General features: G+C 37.7%; 1 protein-coding gene across 1 annotated transcript in view; it reads right to left on the minus strand.

The window, feature by feature from the left end:
* The window catches only part of LEMD3 (LEM domain containing 3), a 48450-nt gene that overhangs the window by 5077 nt on the left and 21397 nt on the right, over positions 1-21976 (minus strand). The window contains exons 4-10 of the mRNA XM_071552282.1: positions 13514-13581; positions 11586-11665; positions 11357-11505; positions 9226-9327; positions 8143-8245; positions 7765-7943; positions 833-914 (exon numbers count right to left, since the gene is read on the minus strand). Of these exons, the coding sequence (XP_071408383.1) occupies positions 833-914; positions 7765-7943; positions 8143-8245; positions 9226-9327; positions 11357-11505; positions 11586-11665; positions 13514-13581 (763 nt within the window). The remainder of the gene's footprint in view (positions 1-832; positions 915-7764; positions 7944-8142; positions 8246-9225; positions 9328-11356; positions 11506-11585; positions 11666-13513; positions 13582-21976) is intronic.

A 21976-nucleotide genomic window follows, 5' to 3' on the forward strand; every position in this document is an offset into this window, starting at 1 on the left:
GACACTATTGCATCTTCATTTTTCCCTTGTATAATCACATTAGGGAATAAATTACTCCAGAGAAGTTCCTGGAGTCCTGTATCTCTTTACAGTGGGCAAACCAGACTTCAAAGATCAGAGAAGATTAGGGACATAACCTATGTGTTAGTCCCCAACTCCTTGCATGACCTAGTCCACAGTCAAAGGGGATGTAACAGAATAGTGGAGTGGATTAAGCTTTAAAAGATCATCCCAAAAATTATTCTTCCTTAATTTCTGGCACATGAAACAAGGCTTGTTACTTATTCATGTATGGTACATACTTTAGAATAACACATGAGCATTAGAAGCCAGTACTCAGCACTACTTTATTCTCACTACAAAAATCCATGTGCTTCAAAACTGGGTAGTTACAGTGCCATGAAGTAGTAAGTGATTTAAATTCAGCCTTTTAAATGCAAACTGTACAAGCTCTGTAACAGACTAAATACACCAGAATACTTAATAATACTTCAAAAATTTACCATCTGTTGTTAGGCCACATTAATTTCCTTTGTCAGCTGATATAAGTGAACATTTACAAAAGTGAGATAGTCCAAGTAATCTGACAAAGTGCGGTGCTCTTCATGAAGTGAACCACAGACTCAGAGCAAGACAATGAAGGGCGAAAGACAATGAAGATTTTTTTAATCTCTTCTCATAGATGTTAAGAGAAAGATATTTTCTTTAAAAACCTGTTAGTTTCTTTCAAGGTGTTCATGTTTCCTCACTTCTTTCAAACCCCTCTCAGAGGAAAGAAATGGCCTCTTCCAAAAGAACACAGAAATACAGATATGTAACAGGGTTTACTTACATAACTGGATCAAACATATTGCGAATCTTTAGACAAGGTGTCAAGCTGTTTGGTGGTGAATTTCTTCTATCTAGATGAAATGCTACAAAGGAAAATAAAGTTAGTACTAATTATTATGACAGGCATAATACCACTGAGTTAACAAGTGTCAACTTTATCCATTAATACCTTTCTGGTTTTACTCCAAAGAAAGTCTCCTTCAAATATGAAAAAGTTTCAAGCAAGTTAAGTTTCCCATGGTACTCTATCACAGTGAAGAAAACATACCATACTTAACTCAAATTTCTAGTCTTACAGCTTCTATGTTTAAGGCACCCTCTTATATCCAGGCCACAGTACATGGAAGGAATTCAGGATATTTTAAAAAATACCATATACTTGAAAAGAAAGGATTTGCATTATATTTCCATAAAAAGGCAGATACACTTAACACTTGGAGTACATTTTTGGAGCTGCAGGTTCAGTTCTGTCTGATAAATTTTCGTTTCTTCTTCTACTTTTGGGGCAATTTGCTGCCCATCTGTCTAAGAAACAGGGAGCTGTTTAGATGGATGTTGCATTGCATTTGCATTGCAGGAACATGTCAAGAACACACTACAAAGATGGAGCTTCTGTAACACTAAATGCTCTACACACGGGATCAGAAGCTTGCAAAAATTTGAAATTAAACACACCAGAGGACAAAACAAATATAAGAAGAAAGATGAAATAAAAGAAACCAGACTAATGTGGGGGGTGACAATGAGTGCATCCCTTAAGGAAAGCTGTTTGGAGTGCAACCTTAAAGAGAACAGAGATACCTGCAGTGTGTGTGGTGGTTTGTGACCAATGAGAAGCTGTGGTGTATGTAAGGTGAATTGGTTAACCAATTATGTGGTAGCATGTTGGACGTCAGAGTGCATAAAAGGTGTGGATATTACTGTGTGAGAGTTAGATCTACTAGGAGGTGAGATGATGTAATAGGAACTTCTAGGAACTAACTACTTCTACTATGAGCTATGAGAACTGTCTGTTAATCTATCTTGAATAAACTCGCAAAGTTGTGAGCCTTCTGATCAAGCCTTCTGATGACCGTCAGTCCAGCGCCCAAGCTCGGTATAAGAGGCTCCCCCTATAGACTCTTGCAAAGCCGACCAGTGTCATGAAATACATTCTGAAGTTCTAAAACAAATATTAACTTCTCTAAAGTTCACAAGTTCTTCTTGTGGGAATCGCAACAGAAGACTAGACCGTAAGAAAAGGAATCAAGGAGCCCTTCAGATTCAGATAAGGCAGGTCTGTGCCCTGAGAAGACCCAACAAACCAGCAAGAGAAATGAAAGGGGATAACCCGGTGAAACAACATTCAAGACCTGAAGCAAGTTTTACTTTGATGACTTAAGTAGATTTGAGAGTTTAAACACAAGATTAAAAATCTCAACAAGACAAAATGATGTTCCAAACTGATGCTAATGCTTCTCCTTTCCAATCCCTATTTTAGAAAAATTTGACAGACTCGAGATGTTACATTCCCAGAATTAGAAGTCTCAGTTTTGGGCAGATGTCTTTGCTTCTTCCTGCTGACCTTTTAAAATCTGTAAGTATACCTAAAATACCTGAACACTGCTGCTCTTCTGCATGTCACCAGAACAAACACTGTGTCACACAGAAGAAACTCAGCCATGTAGAAGAGATTCAGCTTGTGAAAGACAAGCACTAACCACAGAAAATTCCTTGTCTGCAGATATGGCATAGTCAAACCTGGTTTTTATGTAAATTTCCAAGGCAAAAAAATAAAATACAATTACCAACTAGAAATTAGAAAAGGTGACCTCCAGTTCTAATAGTGAACATACTACAAGTTCTCCAAATAACTAAAAATGTTCTTATTAGAATACACACACAGAGTGCAAGTCTCAACACCTGCAAAAACTGCCTGGTTTTTCCTCGGGAATAGCTTTCTAAATATGCTGGTGACACCATCTGTCTCTGAGCTGCCTAGAGTTTAAGGACAAGTCCTTTTTCAATAGCACAGTGTTTTGGAAAGTTTTTTGCCCCTGATTAAAAATTATACATAGGGTACAGAATAAAAACTTTACAGAACTAAGCAACATTGAAAAATAAATGGACTTAAACCTTACTCATGTAGGTTGGCTCCAGCAGATGAAGAGGAGGGGTGTGAATTTTCACGAGCATATTGTACATTGGGAGACCACACCATACTGGAGAAGGTGATCTGGGGTGGCCTAGTCATGGACCTGAACCTGATAAAGTGTGGGGTTGAGGAAATTATGTGCTGATTGTTTATAGCTGGGTTTATTCAGCACATGGGCTTAATCCAAGGATAAAGAATGGTAAGGTTATTTGCAGAGACCCCGGGCCCAGAGGATCAGCATTTCTCCAAGCTGTTTATGAACTCAAAAAACCTATAATGATATTTATGGCAGCAGCTACACCACTGAGCTATGCAAAAGTAATTAAATGGGGAATTCACCCTTTAGTGTAGATACCTATATAAACTAAGCTTTGCCTGTTTAGTTTCTAATAATTTTGATGTCCTTTTGACTGGAAGATTTCAGGTGCTTCAGATGATGATGTCAGCCAGAGCACATTACCAGCACAAAACTAAACTGCTGCCAACTTAGTCTAACATCCTACTGGTAAGAGTGACTGTGCCCAGGGAAGCACAGCATATAAAAATAAAGATGAATTCTTTTTTCTCAAAAAACTTTTCAAAGTGATGGTAAATTAAGTTTTGCAACTTAGACGGAGGTTTCTATGTATAAGGGAAAAAAATGGACCATGGAAATGAGTGAGGTACAAAATTAATGCTAGAAAGTAATAGGCATTACAAAGTATACCAAAAATGGGACCAAAAGGAGAGGTTAGAGGAGATACAGGCAAGGTAATGCTCTACCTACACAGCAAAACTTAAAATAGCATGGTTAACAGAAGTCTCTTGAGCTTCGTTACACAATTGTAACAATTAATTTTGCCTCTTCCCCAAAAAAGAAAGTTTCTGCAACAAAGCTGTTCAGATTACAGTACTGATTATTTGAAAATTTACACCGGTATGGAGCATACAAAATACTCTTCTCACAGTAAGGACACAAGCAGACATTCTTGCGCGACAACCGTCTAAGCTACACGCTGATTAAGCATCTCATGCCTTTTTCTAAATAGGTCTTAAGAGTAAGACTTACAAGATGAGAGTAAAAAGGTAGAGAAAAGTAAGAAAGCAGAAGCACAACTTAGTGCTGAAAAGAAAAAATTTAGGGCTTCAATAAATTCCCCTTGGGGACTACTGAGCACCTTCAAGGAAAGAAAGCTACTTTTAATTTCATTCATAATGTACTTTCTTTTACTACATTAAACTGAGTATGACTGTATCATACCAGATAAAAAGAACAGCAGCAGCTAAAATCATGTGCTTTCATCAGCCTCTTTATCACTGTGACTGGAATATGTCTGTGATGGAAGAAGAGGCTCTTGCACAGGCTCAAAAAATGAAAGTTCAAGAGATTGCAGTAGTTTTCTATACCTCTTGAATTACTAATGTATTATTGCTAAAGGAATTCCTGACTATCGTCACCATGGGTTATAAGACAGCCCAACAGATCTTTAGATGTGGATTTGATGCATCTCATAAGGCAGAAGAGTCACATCACATATCAGTAACCATGTTTCTGAAGAACAGATTTTTCAATGTTAAGCCACAGATCACTGTAATTATTAAGTACTAACTCATCTTATCTAAGACAAGAACAGTAAGATAACACAATTAGCTGAAAATGTTGAAATTATGCACTGTCATACAAGACAAGGTTCTTTAGTAAACATGAAAGATACTGAAATCAAAATCTTACTGAAGAGTATGGTTGACTCAGAGTTTAATATACTTAAGTTTAGCTATAGAAGCCAAGCAGGGGAAGAACAAAGCATTTTACAAGCAGCATGAAATCCAGAGGTTTCTTGCAATTGTTGAAGAGTAGAGTTGTGGGGGTTTGTGGGGTGTTTTTTTTGTTTGTTTCATTGTTTTTGTTTGGAGAAAGGATTATGTTCTCACAAGTCCATAAGGAAGGGTGTCGTTCACAAAAGGTAACAGGTTATCTTCCATGCTGCAGGATGAAATATCATCCCAGATATGGTACTTCAGACAAGTCTTTAATCTCATCTCCAGAGCTGTCAAGGAACTTTAGCTTCTGCTGTTAGCTTAGCTACATTGGAGCTTTGCCTGTATCTTTCTTTGGAGGTCCAGTTACCAAGGGCCTGACAGGACAATAGTATCTATTCTTTCAAAAGCAAACAGAACACACTGGAAGTGTGGGGGTTTCTCCATTGATTTAATTGAATTACACTTGACATCATGAAGATCGTTTCTCAATTGACTATCCTCTTGTACACTGTTTTCAAAACTTCCTATTTGTCCATCCTACAGTGAGCTTACCTATCCTTTTTTCTTTCCCAAATACATCTACTCTATCCAGCAGATACTATTTCGAAGCCATCAGAATTTATTCTGATCCAGTAAAAAAAAAATCCCAAAATGTCAAAACACAGGCTGCATCCTGAAGGATGGTACAAACATCACAATGATGCTTAAACATGCTGCTAACGGAGTGTAGAGCTTAGATCTCATGTGTGCTCCAGGTCCCACAGTTAAAATACATGCTACCACCTACCCATATCCTAGTACATGCTGACAGGTCAAGAGGCTTGTTCTTCAACTGCACATGCTCAGGGTGTTGTGCTGTGCTACAGAGAACTACCAGATCTCAGAAGGTTAAAAAACTGTGACCTTGAAATTTATTCACAAGATTCAAGTCCAAGAACTCATTATGATTTCCTATGTACTGAGTCTGTTCTGGGCCTAGCAGTCTTGAAGAGTATTTACATGTATGAATTTTTATATTCATGCATCAAAACTCGAGTATGAACTTAGCTGTAGCTGATATATAATTTCAAAAAAGAAAGAAGTGACACATACATGTAGAATTCCTAATATCAGGAAAGAAACAGCTGTGCAAAAAGCATGAGACTTATGCAATGGAACTAATTCAAGCAGTCATTTGAAAACACGGAACACAAAATAGAAAGGAGCTCTTGCATGTGAAAATTGCCTTTGCCTCCTGACTACCAAGAGCCCAACTGACCCCTCTCATTTCAGCCACCCTATTTCCATGCCCTTCTCATAGAGCCCAGGCATGTAATTTCAGTTCTTCAAAGATCTTTGTTGACCTGCAAACATAACAAGAGCACTAGAAAAATTCCTATTAAAGGACTGAAACAGAATGGATTTTTGATGCAGACAGTCTTAAGTACATAATAATAAAAAGGAACATAGATAAAAGCCACAGATAAGAGATTAAGTTATTCTGTCACCATTAGTACTATGCTGAAGTAGGTGTCAGATGCTCAAATTTGGATGTCAGGTAAGAGCAGCTACTACAGTAGCTGTCTTTCTGGGAAGTTATGGAAACTACTCTTAAGTCTCAAATGTGTATTCCATGTAGCAAAGCACCACTGGAGCTACCAAGCATTGAGAAATCTACCAGGTGAAGGAAAATCCAGTCCAATTTCTAATACAGGACAGAATGTCATGGAGTGATTTATATTGCAGTCAAACATGACAAGAAAAACTGAGCACAAAGAGTAGAAAATTAGAACTGGAGCACCATGTTTCACAGTTTGTACTGAGCAATAAACTACAGAGAAGTTTATATATATATTGCTTGCAGAAGCTAAGCTCAATTTAAGTGTTTGAAATTCGGTCATGATGGTACTACAGAGATGGAACAGAGACAGCTGTTGACAAAACCTACCATTTCTTTAGTGTACCTAAAGCACCTGCACATCCCTAATGTACGTCTAGAAAGAAAAGGTTCTGCAACTCTCGTAATACAGTTAATACACTCATCTTACGAACGAAAACTGAGAGACTGAAATCAAGCAATACAGTTGTCACAGCAGAATACCACATTACTGCAAGACAATGACTGCAGAACCTCAAGCCTGCAGTAGGATTCATAAGGTATTTTTTAAAAAGCAACCCTCATTTTGAATTAATTATTTAAAATGAGAAACATAATGCTAAATACAGTAGTATTCCATTCCTTTTTTTTTCACTGCAAACCAGAATTCAAGACTTAGAGTTTCAATTTTTTGTTGACTAAAAAAAAGTAAACCACTCCAAAATCTGAAGCTTAACATGAAGAAAGGCTGAAAGAAAAATAATTAGGAAAATATGACCACTGCAGAGACAACTGCAAACCCACTAGATTTTTGCCACTTGGTTTCACAATAAAGCTGAAAAGTGACAGACCACTGTAAAATCCATCTATGACAACAGCCTTCTCTGTTAAAGCAAATACTTTATACCACAGCACTTAAAAAACAAATGCACAGTGTAGAAAAATGTTTATGACAGAGAGGAAGCAGTACTAGATGTTGAAAATACACGTTCTCCTAATTGAGGAGTCTTTCATCCCAACAGTTTCCCTTCCAAAATAAACATCTCTTCCTCCTAACGCCATCTTTAGGTACCCAGCTTAACAGTAAGAAACTCAAGACTACAAGATGCAATACCTGCTGTCAGATACAATCAATGACATTACCTTCAGTAAGTATAAGGCATCTTTGGGTTTTGTTTGTTTTTTTTTTTTAATTCATGAAAAGGAACAAGCACTTGTTCCTTTGTGCTTTCGCCACATGCCCTCTGTATATTTCTGAGTAGCTATACCAGAAAACCTCATTTTCCTTGAAAACAAGGCAGACACTGAATGCACAGGAAAAATAAGTCCATCGAACAAGATAACAGAGAAATAGCACAAACAGTTCATAACAATCCTTAAATGTGCAAAGGAAAACAAGCCTTTCGTGTTCAAGCAATGGTGTGCCATTTAGAAGTTAGATGCGGAAATTAAAACAATTATAATGCAAAGTAATCTTCAATACCTTGGCCTTGCCACACTTTCGATGGTATTACTAAAATTTTGTCACATGCTGCAGAAGGCTGCATCCACTTCCAAACCAAGAATTCAGCACCACCTATTCTTCGTGTCTCTGTGCGAACTCTAGATTCATTTGCTGCAAGAAAGTCAACTGCTCTATTCCAGACTTTATTCATTTTCCTCCTTAAAGATTGAAGGAAGAATTACAAAGTTAGTGTTATAACCTGCACAGTAGACATCCAGCATGTAAGATAAATCCAATGCTTCCCCACCACCACCTGTATCAATAAGAATCTCCCAATATTACCAGTGTGCAACCTACTGAAATTAACTTAGTTAATTGAGCAATTTACTTTTACTAGTACTTCTAGTGAGAACATACCTGTCCTGAGGTGGTATTAGAGAATCACGCACATGTAAAATAGGCATGTAAGGCTGCAACTCTTTATTTTCTGAACATGCCTCACTGTGGCTTCTTAGAACATCTGAAGATACCATAAAAAAAACCTGGTAACTATGTAGATCATGCAAATATTACGAAAAGTATCAATTCTGGCAATGAACAGCTACTCAAGACCCCTCCCAATGTAGTAGTTACGGTTTTCTGGCATTTTGAAACATTTCTTCCTCTCAACCACCCTGCAGGGAAATCAAGAAACTAACCAAGCACAGTGCATCCAAGTATCCCAAATAACTTTGAAATAAAGGAACAGTTCTTACTCTTGATTGGTGTTTTTAACTGTTAGCAAAGACAGCCATCTTTGACAATAAAGTGCTTTCCCTCCACATCAACAGAACTTGATTTGCAGACAACAGAAGAATGGTAAAAACAGGAAAACAGTTCTGATTTGTTTACCACTTCTGTATTTATGGTGACTACCACAGGTGAAAGTAGTAAAACAATTTAAGCAAAACAGAACTTAAAAACTACAAACACAAATGATTGCAAACACAGGGGCTTGAAGTGGAAAGGCAGGATTTCAGAACTCAATCACTCATTCTATTTTAGCAACATAATTTCTGCCCAAAGTGACTAATTAAAAAGCTGCTTTTTCTGTGAAAAACTATTAAGAATGGAATTGAGAGCTAATGCATTTTTGGAGCTGGGATTTTAGCTGAAGATGGCTGAAAAACCAGACACAGAAAGCAACATGTCACCATACTTCTAGTAAACATCACATTTGCATTTGTTTTCAATAGTAGGATAAAATACTACTAAGTCAATGAGAATTTTATAGCCATGTTAATGTAATTCACAAATTACAATCTTTATACCAAAAGTTTTGATTAGGTTTAAAAGATGGGTGCTGTGGTTGTTTTTTTAAAAAAAAAACAAAACACATGAATGACAGATTTGATCAAGAACTGACAGCATGATGGTACCAAACAGAAGAAAATATAACTGAATCAATGCCAGTACTTTGAAAGCTTACAGATACATCAGATGCGACTCAAGAAGCCATACCTATGATTTTTACCACCATATCATACATCTGTTTTGTTTCTTCTTCCTCTTTTGCCCAACGGTACTTCATGTAGTGTAAGACTCCCCAAACAATTGCTATACCTGCATTAAGATGCAAAATACTCTTTAAACAGTATTAAAATATTGGTTATTCAACAAAGTTTACAGGGCATAATTCTGAAGTTGTTTGAGCTACCTAACACGTACTGTACATTCCAAAGCTAGTGAAATACACTGTACTTGCTGTCAGTATTTTCTGCTCTAACAGAGAAACACAAAGTCTTCCACTTTGAAGAGATGCTACTTTAAGAAAAACATTCATTGTTTTAACAACAGCTTGGTATCTCCCAGAACTGTTATTTGAAACTTTACCCCTTTCTGAAGAAAAATAATCAAACAATTACATTGGGAAAATCTGAAGTCATATTGAAAGTCACAAACTGACAATTCAGAACATGTTAAGATTTTAAAATGCGCAATAGCCTTTCATTCATAGGCAAGTCACACACTTTAGATATACCAGTCAAAATAAATTAACTTGGACTGCTTCAGTTCAGCTACAGATTTGTACTTAATGTAATGAAGTGTCTTATATTCAAAGTAATAGAAAAAGAGCATTATTCCAAAAAAGACAATCTGGTTGGGAAGGTCAGCAGCATAAGCTGAAAATTAAGTTCTTATTCCTTATCTTGCTGAGGGCACCACTATACCTGTGATCAACTAGCAATAGTTAAAAAAAAAAATTAGACACAAACCCACACATACACAAATGATAATTACATAGTTTGTTTCAGATATCGTTGATCACAATGCAGTGTAAACTGATGCATCAAAAAGACTGATGGACATCATTTAACTACACTCATTTTGGCCTAATGACAACACATCTAACTTTTATGCAGTAGTTTATTTTTTAAAAGGTGCTCCATAGTAATGTTAATTGTGGGGGTGACAGTGTGTGTGTGGATCTCTCTTAAGGTCTGAGGTGATTGATGAATGCATCCTTAAGGACCAGAGAGGCACCTGTAGGATGTGGATGCCTTGTAACCAGTAGAATCTTTCCAATACTGACCAATAGTGTACTGGCATGTTATATACAGGAGTAGATAAAAGTGAAGCTGTTACTAAAAATAAAGTCCTTTGTCTGCAGTGAAGCCTTCTGATCACACTGCAGCCTGAGTTGTCTCTGCCTCCTCTGACTACCACTAAGCTCATCTACATTACCCCAATAAAGGGTGACCCCAAAAGTTAATTACAAGTGAGACACAAAGCAATTTACCCCACATCATTAAGACAAGTGGTTGATTTGGATGTTGAGTTTCACCTCCACATCCCAATTCAGTGCTTGTATTGACTGTTATCAGAAAGACACCAATCTGTGACAACTTAACTTTGATTCTTCTGGTTCATCAAAAAGCTACTGAAGGAGGTCTCAAGTCTTCTACTCATGAGCATGAGATTGTTAAGATAGTGGGATAAACAATTTGTTAAACTCTCAATAGGTGCATGAGATGAACTCTGCATCTCCAATATTTCTATCCAGCCACATGGAAAGCAGTGAAGTGTCTGCACTCAGCTGTACCCTGTTCTTATGCTGCATAGTTTTCAGTATGGCTCAGAATAAAATAAATTATGATGAACTTTGATAGTTCTCTAAGTTTAAAGAGTAAATGAGTTAGTCTTACTGAAGGATAACATACATTTTTTACAACATACTCTCAGAGGCAAGAATTTTTGGTGACAAACATGTTAGACATCCAACCTTTCCTAAAACTAGGAAGATCATCTTCTCTGTAGTTACATTTCCAAAGTTCAACAACAGTGAAATATCGTCAAAATTAAGGCTATCATGTCCTTTTACTGAGCATTTTGTTTTTTCTAATCAGTTCAACATGGAACTTTTGAAAGCCACAAGATACTGCTTTGGCAGGGAAAAAGACAGTTCCCGAAGAATGAACATGTTCAGCTGATTACAGAAGAAATGACAGCAACCAGTGTGAAGATACAGCGGTGCAACAAAAGTGTAAAGCATTTTAATCAAGATACTGATAGAAATTCCAAGTTTTATGGTTGAATAAAAACAGATAAATACAAGTTACAACAAAAAATTTTGACGGTTTTATTAACTTACCCAAGAATAATACTGACAATCTGTGAGTTACATTAACAAATGCACGGCGAAAACGACACCTGAAAGACATCTTTGGACTAGTGGATTCCAGATACTTCACATCCATCACGTTAGTGACATTCATCTCATTAGGGTCACTGCTGAGACATCTATTAAAAATATACAGTACTTATGAAAAAGGATACATTCTCTTAGAAGAAATTAAGTTAAGAAATAAAAGACCACTTACTTTATGCCAACATCTTCCCCACTGTTCAAGATCCATTGTAATGATTTGTTAAGTACATTTTCATATTCTGGATCTAAATTCTGTCAAAATACAATATTAGCGAGTAATTTCATAAAGTATCAGGAAGTTATCATGCCACAATAAAACTCAGATGCTGCACAGATTAGTAGCCAAAACTATATTGTTTTGTTCCTAATTCTTCAGATTTTGAGTAAGTTCACTGCCCAAAGTAAATCTATGTATGCTATGAGCAGTCATTATCAGCAACCCTCACACTAAGGACTGTTTGAAAAAAATCAAGCCACATACACTGTTTTATTCACAATTCTAACCTACAGCAACTAAAAACGAATCAGCCACTAGGCGGCGGTCACTGGAAATCAACTCCAGGAGTAAAACTCCAACCAGATCCAAACGCTGCTGCAAATGGGTCCTGGAAAAGCAGTTCCATGCTCTGTTCTTTTTAAAGAAGCTTGAGTAACATCAGTTTTTACTAATATTCTGCAAATAATTCAGTGTTTGTAGATCAATAACTTACATCACTATTTAGACATTGACTTTTTTTAATTTTTGATTACTGGGTATCAATTCTAATAGGAGAGCATCCACGGCTATCTGAGCTGTCTCCATAGCTCATTTTGTGTGTTCTTTTGCAGAAAAAGAAAAGCAAAATGGAAGTTACTATTGTAATTCAAATTATAGTCCCCCCAAAAGATTTATTTCTATCTTTTCTTTGAACCTCACATAATGTAACTGGCCTAGAATGAAATCATAAGCACTTAAGAAAAACAATAAATATTTCACTTTGAAATTTAAATATTGAAAAAATAACTGAACACAGAAATTCTGCAAGGGAATCATACTCCCAAAATGAGGAATTGTAGGGTTAAATGAGATCTACAAAGTGATAAATTTTCATATTAAATTTGAGCTTCCTAGCAGCAAAGCTAAAACAGTTAATGTAACAACTGTCATTCTTTCAGCATAACAGATAGGCAAGACAATCAGTTCTGTGGCATCAACCTCATTTTTTCCACAATGCACTTGTTTTAACAGATGTAGATTATCATTACCAAACCATAAAGCAGTGTTAGCAACTTCTTTGGGAAGCACTAAAACATTCTCCCCCTTTTTGCCTACTATGTAAAGGATTGCCAAAATGTAGAATTTCTATACATTTCTATACATATCAGCTTAACTCCTCCCCATCTAATCAGAGAGATCTACTTTCAGCCTCTCAAAAACAGCAAGTAGTTTTCTCCTAAAGGGTACACTGATACGGGCTAAAATAAACCCCACAGCTGTCAAGACAAGGCAAGACTCATCTTGTATTTGAGGGGTAAGGCAGGAGGGACATGACAGCAGAGTGGGATTCCATTATACTACACAATGATCTAATTACGAAAAGGACTTTTTTTGACCATTTCTATTTAAAGAATCAATGAATGGCCTCTCTAAACAGCTCCTGCCTGTCAAGGCTCCCTGCACAGATCCACATGTCAACCTCTCCTCACAAAGTATACTGAGTCTCAGAAACCAGTAAACTGATTTCTGGAGAAGTTTCCAGATAGGTGAATTTTATAAATTTATTATTTTCATGTTAGTCAACTATCTCCATCAATTCAAATCATGTCCCGGAGTTTTAAAGAAAGGGAAAAAAGCCCTACATGCCACTGAAGCACCTGTAGCTACATTTTCATTGCAATTAAGCCAGTTTCTTTCACCTTCCCTCTCTCAAAATACTCACTGCATCCCCAGATAAAAATCATATGTAGTCATATGCAGCACATGAAAGCCATCAATTCCAAACATTCCCAAAGAATACTAAGTAAAATTTTAGTCAATGCACTAGATATGAAACTAAGTCTTACAAATTGCAACTTTTACAAATCTTATATACAATCAATTAAAATACCTCATTTGCTTACTTTTAAATATGCAGCTGCCTCCTGGACGGTAAGGTTTCTTTGAATAGAGCTGCCACATTCATGTTCCCCTGGCAAAATGAAAGCTCTTGTTTATTTTCATCTATTATTACTGCATTGCATAAAATAAAATCACCTAAACACAAACAGTTAACACAATTTACACAACCAGTAGCACAGTAATTCTCTAGTTTCACTAATACATAAAAATCTCTACACAAATTCCACCTTCAAAAAAAGTTAAAAAACCCCTGGTGATTGTCAGAGCCAATAATATATACACGTCCCATCAATACAACTTCATGTACTGCTCAGAAAGTGTTTCTGTATTTACACAAAAAGTAGAACAAAAGGTAGTATGAAGAACTATCAGAAAGACATTATGATGAAACAGTTGCTGTATTCTGACTCAACTTCCAAATAATTTCCATTTACTCTGAAACCTGCATTATCTGTTACAGAGACCAAGTTCAGTCACAACATCCACAATAGTATTTCAGGCACTATGAAGTTACTACATTTTAGATTGCCCCAAGTTATCACATGTTCCTGAACACACACAAAATCCCACTATGGCCTGAAACTGGTGCTTTACCATCTCCTAATTGCTTTGAAAAGTATGTAGAAGTAGCAGGAAATAATGTATTACAAGTATAGTCAGTCTGCTCAGCAACAAGTCATCATGTTCCTGATTCTCCTTGCTAAATGAAAGGTACACGATTCATGCAAACACACATGAAAAAAAAAGAACACAAAAGAAAACAAAACCCAAAAGGTGACACAGTCATAGCAGCACAAAGTCACAAGGAAAAGAAAAACATCTAACACCAGTTTGTCATCTATCACTAGGCCATCACTTCTGAAGAACTGTCAGCAAGTGGCAAATCACTTTTTTCCTGATCTTTGTTAAAAATATCCTAAATCTTGACATCTGTAACTATGTGTTATGGGTTCACCTAGGTGGGCCTAAATTTGGGCTCTGGAGTTCGGACTAGGCCGAACCTGTCAGCTGACTTGAGCTGGGCTGAGCTGACAGCTGACCTCTTGTAGCCAGTAATTTTGTATTCCATACCACATTATGACATCATCTCCAGGGAAATAGGAACCAGTGTGGGAGTGGTTAAGGCAGTCGCTTCTCAGCCCTCCTCTTGGGAGGACGCACGATGCTGTCCCAGGGGGGATGGAGAGGACCAGGCCCACCACTGGCTCACAGGGGACCTCAGGAAAGTAAAATGTGTTGTTCTGGGTCTCTCCTTTCTGCTTAGGTTTGTCTCCCTGGGGATTAAGCTTCTTCTTAAGTCATGTGTAGTTAGGACAGTAGAATTTGTGTGTTCGTTAAGAAGTTGAGGTGGGAAACTTGTTGTTGCAGACTTGTGTAAGTGTATATTTGTACTCTCTTCTAATTGTCTCTTTCTTTCTGTGAAAAATATATGTAGATTTAGTATAAATGCAGTTTGAAGTGTTTTTTTTTTCTTTCCCCTCTCTTTTCCTCCCTTTCCCTGGTGTTAGGAAGGAGGCTTTTCTCTCTGTGCTTGGGGGGGTTGGCAGTTGCTTATCTCAAACCAAGACACTATGCTTTTACTGTGTCAAAACAATAAAATAGGAAACAACAAATCCAGTCTTTCACTGGCTCAGGGTTAAACCTGCCTTACCTTCTAGAATGTACACCAAGTTGTATTCTTCCCAAAGCTACAGCAAGGCTAAGAAAATTTAAGATACTTGTTCTTATATAAAATGTAAACCTTTGTCTATATTGGAATAAAAAGAGCAGCTTCAAGTATTAATTCCTTACACAAATGACAACATTCAAGACAATGTGAGCAAAAATTAGGAAACACTAGCAAGTTATGGAGAAGCACCTTCATGTCTCTCATTCACAGCAGGGAGTTCCAGAGAACTCAATGTTCCTATGAAGCCAAAGTCCTTCTCAGACTGCTAAAGTTTTGTTCAGTGCACTTCAACAGATTTAAGTGAAGTTGGCCTTACAAGGACATTATCATAACAGGCATGCTCTTTTCTCACTGTTGGGATACAGAGAAATAGGAACAGCGTTTTTAAGAGTGCTCAGATGCTGTCTGGCCTAGAGCAATGCTGGAACTAAGCCCATGTGCATGAGTGCATTTTAAGTGCTGCACAGAAAACTTTAAAAATTGTTTCACTTGATAATTAACATGCAATGTCTTAAACTTTCAAAGTGCCTGAGTCCGCTGCAATAGCAAAACTATTGAGATCACTGCCGAAAATTGACAACATTTTTGCCAAAAACCACTTTAGTTTTAGAAGTCAGCACCTGAATTGGAGTTACAGGCGATTCTTGTACATAATTTAGGCAGACATTCTTTATGTACAGCATAAACTCTACAGCCTGTAAATTTACATGTGTAATCATCAGTGATTTCATGTTTCAAGATTAGCAGACCTGAAATAACTTGTGCAGTCTCTGGTGTAAACATACTGTTTTAAATCTAGAACTAGTGGAATAAATACAACAAAACCAAAACATCTCTCTGTAGAAGCCACATGTACAATCTCGATCAGATATTAAGTTGTACATATAAGCGAGTCTGATAGGCATGCGTCCATTTAAGGTTTTTTCCTTGTTTGGTAATACCCGAAATCTGTCTGGGGTCTTTTTAATACAGAAAGAGCATGTTAGTCATACTTTGACTGAACAAAGCAGCTTGTGAGAGCAGGGTAATGAGACCTTTCTGCTTAGGACCTTTTCTTTGGTTGTATTTTTTAATTATCTAGATAAGCAGGATAGTCCACTTATGAAATAAATATGAAAGAATAACAAAGTGTGAGGTTAATATACAAACAAGAAGACAAGCAAAACACACAAGCAGGATACAGATTGTGAAAAGATGAATTCTTAGAAACAGTTTCAGGTTTTCATGTTTGATTTTCATCTTTTGAGAACACAGCATTACCTTGCACAAAAGGATAGAAGCTCCCTTAGATAGGGGACTACTGAATTACTTTAGTAGTTTTTAATTCTAATTTTATCTGCCTTCTTCCATGAACTACGTTTATGCAGCACGCAGCCAGCACACTGACTTCACAGCTTCTGATCTCATCTTCACAAACCAGCAGACACTTTTTTCTTTCAGTCCTGCTTCTGAAATTTTTTTTCAGACTATATTCTCTCTAAACAAGTTTAACAGTTAGAAATGCCTTTGCTGCCTGGGCTCTGACAATGGCTAAGGCCCATCAGTTCAAATTTCCCTCACACAATACATACTGCAGGGGGACAGGAGAGGAATAAAAATCCCTTTCATCTTGCTTCTCACTCTCAAAACAAGTAAGCTAATATCAGAGTTATGGAGTTTCAGTCCTGTACAAAAAGCTATTGGAGATCCAGTTTCTCATTCCAACGCATCTATTGCTGAGAACCATTCAGCAGTTTTCTTCTGAGAAATTCATGAATTTGAAAGCTTGCAGAAAGTTAGGCATTTCACAAGTCACACAACTTCTGTTTCACTGCAACAGCAGGATATTCCTATATGCCATTTCAGTCACAGCTTTAGCTAATAGTTCTGCAGATGAAGGCTTACTTTGAATAACTTAGGTGCAATCATGAACCACTTGGCCTGGAAACCCACTTTCCATAGTCTGAGCCAAAAATGCTTCCCAACTGTTCCATTTGAGGCCCTATATGCAGGAATAAAACTGAAGCACAGGGGAAAAAAAAAACTTTACACAAGTCTGCTGCAAGATACATCTGAGTGCTCTGCAAAAAGTGCCTCTCTGTTATAATGCCTATTGCGAGCTTATAGAAAGCACAGTGCTTCAACTGTTCTTGGGCACAGATCACTGATTGCAAGTGCAACCAAAGATCCATTTTATTTGCTTTTGTAGGGAGACAAAAAGTAGCACCTCCCAGCATGGATCACAAAACTACCCTTCAGCTTACGTTAGCATACTTGGGTAAGCTACAGAAGAAGTTGAGGAGGTCTCCTAGAAATACTACCAAAAAGCAACTAAACTTCAGTTCTAAATAAATATTTAAGTCTGTTGTCTCAATTGCTTCTCCTACAGAAACCAAGTCAGATCTCCTTTCCCTGAAGGCTAGACTATTTGAAACTGATTTTCATTTAGGCACTTATGAACTGCAGCATATACAGACAACAGAAATATTCCAAATTTTAAAAGTATTTGCTTTACATTGTAAATGATTTTCTCATTTTGTATCAAAACCCAGTGGAAATCTAATACTTCAAGGAAGACATGGATTTAGCACAGCTCTCTAGCTTATAGCCTGATGGGATACAATCAACCAACACAAAACACAAACAACATACAAGATCACACACTTGCAGGTTACTTGCAACAGGACACTAAAGTGGGGAGCTGAAGAAAAGCAGGCACAGAACATGTGTTGTGAGAGCAAGTAAGAACATTCAATCTCCCAAAGGCAAACTCCACAGCTGAGTAACACTGCAGAACACCAGAGCTTGCTAAATTCCTTCAATCACTGGTTGGGAACAGCACCCTGTCAATAACCTAAAGAACTAAAGATTAAGGACAGTGACAGAAGAGAGAGCCTGTGACAGCAATCAGATGCAGTAGCTGATACTTGAAATTAATATGATGTAATACTTAGTGATTTGCCAGGATTTTCTTGCAGCCATGGATTTTTCAGTAAGCCTTATTACATATGAAAGCCTAATTCATCCCTGGATCTCAAGGACCTGTGCTGTCCATCAGCTCAGAAAGTAACTATCTAAATCCAATAAATTATCACACTGTGGAAAATGCCAAGCAAAAGAAACTGCTAACTAAAAAATCCTTTATCTACAAGACAGCAGGGTCATACCCATGGGTGGCTGGCTGCTTCTTGTGGATATAGTGGTTAGGCTTATTCATTTTCAAGTCTGACTGAAAATGGATGGGCTCTATTGAAGTATCTCAATAAAGACCAAGACATCCAGTAATTAACATATGCCTGAAGAAAGTCTGATTTAAATAAAGCACATATTTTGGTTCAGCAGAAAGTGTTAGGCCTCAAACTATATACTGTCTATAAAACAGGTTGCTGTTTTGAAGAATGGCTAAACCATTCAAGACAAGAACACAGGAACACAAACTTCAACTCAGAACTGGAGGAGTAGATACCACTTACTTTTAGTTTCTTGTGAGGTTGACATTATTCACTCTAGGGTTGGCAGAGTAGTAATTCTGAGAACAGTGATGCACTGAAGCAATTTATTTTTATGTAAGACAATTAAATAATTTGACATCATAACAGAGCACCACAGTACAGAACAGGTATCTACAGCAGAAACACAGTATATTAAGTGAAACAAAATTAATGAACTGTTACTCTTTTTTCTTCCTTCAGACAACTTCACATTCTACCTTCTAGAAGCCCCATCACTTGCTCTTCAATTGAAGCTGACAAGGCAAGAAACAAGCTCAGTAAAATTATAAGTCTAATAAAACAGAGAGCTAGAAACCAAATTTTGAAGGAACCATCTTAATGGTAGTCAAGATGTTGAATAAAGCTTAACAGAAAAGATTACTTCAAGTTTCCAGACTGTTTTTTTAATATTAATAGTTAAACATGAACAGATGATTCATAGCCAAGTAAGAAATGAGAGAAACTTTTCCAACTATGTGACAGAGAGACCTGAAAAGCACTTTTAGTGAAACTACATTCCTTAACCTCTGTCTCTTTTGAAGTGGGGCACTATGTACAAGATCAACACTGAAATCCTGCATCTCCTTTGCAGCTTTCTCTGTTTTATGCCCTTTAAAAAGCTTCCAGACATTGTACCAGGTCTACATCAATGCAGTATTCAAAAATGGATGGCAAACTTCTTCCTCTCATACCTTAAGAAACTTGACATTGAAGATTCCTTCTGTCTAATTAAAGATTAATGAGGTCCTTCCTCAGGCTGTATGGAACTTACTCTGCTGAGCAACCAGGTAATCTCACAATACAACTTCAGTCTGGGGTATCATCTAACCAAAAAGCATAGCTGGATTTTGGAAGAAAGCACTGAAGATTGTCCTGGTCAGAAAAAGACTAAAAGACTAATGCACCTTTGAGTCCTGGGGAAGAAAGCAGCTGTCCTGGAACATACAAATTCCTTCTCATAAGGCAGACAAGTAAAGATTTTTCTAAGTCTACATGCACTTAAGTAAGCGCCAGCTAACAGACATAACTCTCTTTCTTTCACAGATGCAGAAATTAGGTGTCAAACCTTTTTATCCATGCAAGTACCTTGTTTATTGTGTGGCCCCCAGAGGGCCAGATGACACCTTAAGCAAAACCAGCAAGCTGTTACACTCTCTTCAAAAGACAGAGGGAAGCACATGACAATGATCAAGTACGGAAAAGCAACAATCAGCTTGAAGACTGAGTTGAACTGAAACATGCTGTATGTCAGGCAACAAAGATGGTTACGGGATTGGAGCATCTCTCTCACAAGGATAGGCTGAGGGAGCTGGACCTGTTCAGCCTTGAGAAGAGGCAACTGAGAGGGGACCTCATCAATATCTGTAAATATCTGAAGGCAAGGTGTCAAGAGGATGGAGCCAGGCTCTTCTCAGTGTTCCAAGCAGTAGGACAAGAGGCAATGGGCAGAAACTGATGCACAGTAAGTTCCACCTGAATCTGAGGAAGAGCTTCTTTACTGTGTGTATCCAGGCTTAATTAGATGCTAATACTTTTGGTCTGTGCTTTGGCCAGCCACTTGTTGATAGTTTACCCTTTTCCTGCCAAGTTATGGGAAAAAAGCGCTGATAAGCGAGAGCTTCGTTCTTGAAAGTGGTATTTTGTATAAACTAAAATTAATTGGGGTCTCACTATTGGCTGCTGGTCCTTCAAGGGTATTTGAAGGAGAGAGTGAAGAGGAGGCTGATGAAGTAAGCCCCCAGACCCATTTAATAATAAAGACCCTCTGGAGTACAACACGCAAGCACGAGGAGATTCCAAAGCCCACACACATGTGCAAAAGGAGTCCCACTCACGTAACAGGGGGAGGCACCAAGGGCCTCTGGCTGGGCAGGGCTGGCCACACCTGCCCAGGTAAGATATTCATTGGCAAATTGAATAAGAAGCAGATGGCTTATGCTCTGAGTTTGCTCACTTCACATCAAGGACAATGTTGCCTCTGGCAGGGACACTCGCTATCTTGTGAGCCTGCCAACACTCTGAGGATGCAGCCTCTGCTCAGAGTCTGGGCATTCTGGGGTCCATAAGACAACCTCACAAGTAACACCAGGGTGAGTGGGGGTGTTATACGTGGGGCTTATTTCCCTCCTCCTCTCTCTCTCAGGTTCTCATTTACTTGGCCACCTCTTGTAATAAAACATTGTTTTGTTAAGCTTTCAATGGGGTTTTGGTCTCAGTTTTGGCATCCCCCTGAACCCTCCCTGGAACACTGTGTGAATAACCACACACTGGAACAGATTGCCCAGAGAGGCGGTGGAGTCTCCCTCACTGGAGATACTCCAGAACTGCCTGGACACAATCCTGTGCAATGTGCTCTAGGATCACTCTCACTAAGCAGGGGAGGTTGGATCCTATCACTCACTTTGGTCCCTTCCAACCTGACCCATTCTGTGATTCTGTAAAGTAAGCAAAAAGAAATGTGTGGGGTTTGTCCAAACATCAATTTTCTGCGCTGCAGATACCGTAAACGATCTGGAAACAAAAAGTTTCTGCTGGAAGATTACTGCTGCAATTGAACAGAGCTGCTCAAACTTCTTACAGATTTTTGGTACGGCCTTGACATATTGAATTGTCAGTTTCTTATTTGACACAGAGTTGCTCCTACATTCTTTTATGTTTGAGAAATGTCTGTAGCACCTGAAAACAATGGAAGAGCCCTCTTGGTGAAACTTGCTGTTGCAAAACAAACAGTTTGCATAAAGACCAGTAAGGCCTCCTAAACACATTATGGATTAAAGAAGCAAGAATAAAAATAGCTTAATAGTCATGAAATAGACTTGGCTGTAACTCAGATTCACCAGATCTCAAAGTTATAAACACAGCCTTAACTTTACCATATCCTGATTGTGATGTGTAAGAATTTGTGCAGTTCAAAGCTGTGTACGTTTCAACTCAGGATAAACTCACCCTATTTTTTACTTTGAATATTCAATAATACTAATCCTAAACACCACCTTGGACACATCACTGTACACAGCACTTTTCGTTACTACACCATTAATATGGTTTAGTTGTATCATTTTGTCTAACAAGGCAGTCTTGTTCAGCCACTACTGTTCACTGTATCAGTAACCATTTTATCATTGTGGCAAAATACTTTGATTTTCACCTTATGAATTAACGACCATTAAAAAAACCACATACAGCAAATTTAAACCTTTTAACAAGCTCAGAGTAATGAAGCGTTAAGACATTAGATCAAAAACCCCATGAGATCACAGTATCAACAGCCTATCCTATTAACTAACAAACATTGCAACAAAAGGTGCCACATTCCCTACGGGAGT

Source organism: Pithys albifrons, chromosome 3 (genome assembly GCF_047495875.1).
Source record: "Pithys albifrons albifrons isolate INPA30051 chromosome 3, PitAlb_v1, whole genome shotgun sequence".
In the NCBI taxonomy this organism is placed as follows: Eukaryota; Metazoa; Chordata; class Aves; order Passeriformes; family Thamnophilidae; genus Pithys; species Pithys albifrons.